The sequence below is a fragment of the Dipodomys ordii genome, unplaced genomic scaffold (assembly GCF_000151885.1).
Source record: "Dipodomys ordii isolate 6190 unplaced genomic scaffold, Dord_2.0 Scaffold131, whole genome shotgun sequence".
NCBI lineage: Eukaryota > Metazoa > Chordata > Mammalia > Rodentia > Heteromyidae > Dipodomys > Dipodomys ordii.
In genome coordinates, this window is record NW_012267347.1 from 484,146 (window position 1) to 489,096 (window position 4,951).

At 37.5% G+C, this 4,951-nt stretch overlaps 1 protein-coding gene across 2 annotated transcripts in view; it reads right to left on the reverse strand.

Annotated features, from left to right (window-relative positions):
• Atf6 (activating transcription factor 6) overlaps window positions 1-4,951 on the reverse strand; it is a 202,730-nt gene that overhangs the window by 146,864 nt on the left and 50,915 nt on the right. For both annotated transcript variants that reach the window (XM_013030699.1, XM_013030698.1), the window contains exons 8-9: window positions 1,472-1,657; window positions 180-271 (exon numbers count right to left, since the gene is read on the reverse strand). In XM_013030699.1, the coding sequence (XP_012886153.1) occupies window positions 180-271; window positions 1,472-1,657 (278 nt within the window). The remainder of the gene's footprint in view (window positions 1-179; window positions 272-1,471; window positions 1,658-4,951) is intronic.

Genomic DNA, 4,951 nt, shown 5'->3' on the forward strand with positions numbered 1-4,951 from the left:
CATAAGCAGAAAAAAAAAAAAAGCCAGAAGTGGTGCTGTGGCTCAAGTGTTAGAGTGCTAGCCTTGAGCTGAAGAGCTGAGGGACAGTGCCCAGCTCAGAGTTCAGACCCCACAACTGGACCCCCCCAAAAAAAAAAAGTTTTAGCATTAGTATCTAAAACAACTACCTATTCACTTACCTCATGGGTCTATAGTTCAGTACTATAAATGCCAATACAATCATCACACAGACAGCTCTTCGTTTTGGACTAGGGACTTTAAGTCTCTGGTTCTAGAAAAAAGAAATGACCATAAGAAATTCAATTAAATAACACATCAATCTTACAAAAAGCAATGCCTATGATAGGTTTCTTTTCTTCTTTACCAATTATACAAATGCCTTTTCTAAAATAAAGAAAACTCCAAGCTGAGGAAATAGTACTTTTTAAAACACTAGAGTCTTCTATTTTCCAGAGAGAAAAGGAAAGAAAGAGAAAAGAAAGTATATAACAAAACATAGCTGCCTACGGACAGAAAGAACGATTTTTAAGTAAACATTTTCATTCAGCATTATTGTCTTTTTCTTTAAAGTCATTCAGTCAGAAAGGAGAGTACTAATGTAATAAGGAATTAGGAAAAAAACAAAATAGCTGGGCACCAATGTCTCATACTTATAATTCTAACTACTTAGGATGCTGAAATCTGGAGGATCTTAGTTTAAGGCCAGCCAAGGGGCAGAATAATCTGAGAGATACCATCTCCAATTACCTAGCAAAAAGCTGGGCTGGATTCCTGGCTCAAATGGCAGAGTACCTTCTGAGCAAGCAAACTGGACTGAGTTTAAAAGCTGCTAGCAAAAGGAAAGAAGGAAGAAAGGGGAGGGGAAAGAGAAGGGAAGAGAAAGGGGAAGGAGAAGGGGAAAGGGTAGGGAAAAGAGAAGGGAAGGAGAAAGGAAAGGAGAAGGAGAAAGGGAAGGAGAAGGGAAAAAGAAAGGGGAAGGGGAAGGGAAAAAGAAAGGAGAAGGGAAAAAAGAAAGGAGAAGAAGACAGAAAGGAGAAAGAGAAGGGGAAGGGGAAGGGGAAAGAGAAAGGAAAGGAGAAAGGGAAGGGGAAGGAGAAAGGGAAGAAGAAGGGGATGGAGAAAGGAAAAAGGAAGGGGAGGAAAGAAAAGAAAAAAAGAAATCCAAGAAGAGAGGACAACTTTTGTGCATAGATTGGGAGGTACAATTCAAAATAGTCACCTTTCGGCTGAGGACATAGCTAAATGTTAGAGTACTTGCCTAGCATGTATGAGGCCCAGCACCATGGGAAAAAAAAATCTTCAGAAGATTATCTTTCAAACATTTTTCCTTCACTACAATGTTTTTGAAGTAATGCTATTCTCATTTTCTTAACTCTATAGTTTCACACAATTCATAACCTTATCAATTTTCTATCAGGCAAAAAAAAATTTTTTTGAAACTATCTCTGCCAGCTGGAGCAGTAACACTCACCTCCAATACAACTTCATCCAGCTGCCGCTTCAGTGACCCGTTCTCCTTCTTCAGCTGCTCGTTCTCTGAGAGGGCAGCCTTTAACCTTGCCTCTAACCCCAGCATGTATTCCTTCTTCTTCTTGCGAGATTGACAAGCAGACTCTCTGTTTTTTATCATCCGTTGCTGTCTCCTTAGTACAGCCATCTACAAAAAGTTATAGCGAATCTAAATATTCTGGCTTTAGAGTTTGATTAAAGTAGATCAGAATGATTTCTACAATTATTCCGTGTTCATTTATATATGTGATAGATTATTTTAAAACAAATTTTAGGACATACTGCTCAAACTAAGTAAACAAAATGATTAAATAAGATTTTCTAAAATTTAAATATTTAATTTCTTTTGTTGTTTTCTGACATTTGCTTATTTATTTATTTATTGAGAGAACTGGGGCTTGAACTCAGAATCTGGACTGGAGCTTGGCTTGCTTGATGATGCCTGACACACCTGTAGTCCTAACTTTTGCTAATTAATTGGAGAGTGAGTCTCACAGACTCTGCCCAGTCTATCTTTGAACTATGATCCCTCTAGTCTTAGCATCCTATATAGCTAGTATTACTGGTATAAGCCACTGGTATCCAGAAGAGGCTTATTTATTGATCATCTAATATTCCCACTAGAAACTCCCTCAGAAAGTACCTTTATACATACATATATATTCATATAATAACATATATATACACACGTGTGTGTTTATACTTGTTTATATACATATATACATATGTATACATATATATGTATATACATATACATACATATGTAATGTATACAATGTATAGGTATATATGTATTATATATATATATATATATATATATTTGTAAGATCCCCACAGATGCCTAACTTTGCAAATGTTCAAGTCTCTTGTATAAACTGGCTTCTATAAATTGGTATCTACTCTCCTCCTTCCATATACTGTAAGTCATCTCTAAACTACTGGTGGCACATGCCTGTAATCACAGTACTAGGGAGGCAGAGGTAGAAGAGCTGTTTGAGACTAGCCTGGGCTACATAGTGAGACCATGCCTCAGGGGGAAAAAATAAAAATAAAATAAATGCTATATAAATAATTACATATACATATTTGTACTGTCTCAGTTGGTTGAGTCCATAAATGCAAAAACTCATAGATTCAGAGTAGCAACTATATTGGCACCTTTGATCAGCCTCTTTGGCCCTAATTTACCTGACTATGCTCCAGAACCACACATACCATTACTTATAAGACCATGTTTGCTCATAGAATCACTATCACTAATCTAGTATGTGCAAATCAAACACCTCTTCCTCTATCTAGAGCTTTACAAACACTCAACCACTAAGCCACATTCCTAGCCCTACCTTCTCTGTTATTGAAAATGCCAGCATCCGTAAGTAATAGTAGAGGATGGAAGTACACAAAGAACTGAAAAAACATAAAAGAGGTTCCCAGATGGAAGAGTTTGTACTAAAAGTTAGATAAAAAGGCAACCTTACTTTAAAGACTAATTAATCTACAGAATTTGGGTAGGTTTACAGATGGTACACCATTTAATAAATTTCAAACAAGTATTAGGCATTTCTATAAACAATAAAAGCACCTGCACATTATACAACATTGAAGTTTCAAAGGCTGTCAATACACATGCCTCATACCAAAAAATTGGAAACCACCTGTAGTCAAATATTCTTCATTTTTCCATATGAAAAATCTATTATAACAATTCTGAAAATACTCAGTATTACCAATAAAAACAGAAGGTAAAGAGTATACAAATACATGAAAGTCTCAGGAGTCAAAAAGGGGGGAGGCACTCCAACTTTATATCTCTATATCTCAGCAAGGTATCTTCAGCTATCTAAACATAAAATAGTTAAAAATCTATACTTCCTAGGCCACATAAATATATACACTGTACAGTGTTTGGTGTTGGTGGATTAATCTATAATTCTTTTTGATACCTGATGTGCAACAAAATGGCAACATATTATATTCATTATCTTCATATTTTGTAGTATATTTCATTAGTTGAAACTTGTTGAAGTTACTATAGTCTTCAAGATTTCTTAAACTATCACTGAATCTACTATGAAAAAGAGAGGCCAACATTGACTCCAAACACAGTGGTACTAACACAACATAATTTTCTTTTGTTTGGTGTGTGTGTGTGCGCACTCACGCGCACGCACGCGCCAGGACACTGTCCCTTAAGTCTTTTGTTCAAGGCTAGTGCTATACCACTTAAGTCATACCATAATTTTCTTTTGTTTGGGGTATGGGGGGAGTGGAGAGGGGGGCGGCCAGGGCACTGTCCCTTAACTCTTTTGCTCAAGGCTAGTGCTACACCACTTGAGCCATACCTCCACTTCTAGTTTGGGGGTGGTTAATCAGAGATATTAGCTCACTGACTTTTCTGTTGAGCTCGCTTCAAATGTCAGCCCTCAGATCTCAGCCTCTTAAGTACCTAGGATTATGGTTATGAGCCACCAGTACCCAGCTGCACACTACTTTTTATACCAGATAGTCCTGGATCACACTGTAAAACTCTAATCTCAGTGAACCATGGGGTTACTTTAATTATGTGCCTGTCTGAAAACAGAGACCTGTAGAAATGCTTGAATCTGGAAGCTTAATCTCCTGTTAGCAATATGTAAACATAAAATCAATGCTCTGGCCCATTAATCAACTAACACATCTCCCCTATAGGCCTAGTACATGATTTAACATAGACTAAAATGAGCCAACAGCTGGCCAGTTCCTGCTTCTGAGCATCCTGCCTTCTGACATCGCTCCCACCAAGTTATGCCTTGGAACAAGAAAAAAGAACAGAAGAAAAACCTCCACAGCTGCATAATACTCTCCTGTTAGTGCCATTGCACTATTAAATGGGCTGTTTTACTTATTAAGCAAACATTTATTTGAAAGCAAGAAAGATTTATGTAAAAGGAAAATTTTCACAAATGGGTAAGTTCCTTTCAAGGGCTGGGTCAATTTAGAAGTCAAAGTTCCAAAAGTACTCACATTTTTTTCTTCAAATTTTAAAAGCTTTATCAATGGATAAACACTGTATTATAATTCCCTGTTTTATAAGTAAGCCCATGTACAAGACATTACTCTTTGCTGTTACTGAAGAAATGAGTTTCCCATTACAACAATGTGATGTATAAGATGCTATGTCGAAAAACAAACTTTACAATTTGGGAGGGTGGAGGAGGGAGTAGTTGAGGAGGTGGAAGGGACTGGATGGTAGGAGAAAAACAAAAAAGGAGGCAACAATGCTGGATAAGAAATATACTCATGCCGGGCGCTGGTGGCTCACGCCTGTAATCCTAGCTACTCAGGAGGCTGAGATCTGAGGATAGCGGTTCAAAGCCAGCCCGGGCAGGAGAGACCGTGAGACTCCTATCTCCAATAAACCACCAGAAAACCGGAAGTGGCACTGTAGCTCAAGTGGTAGAGT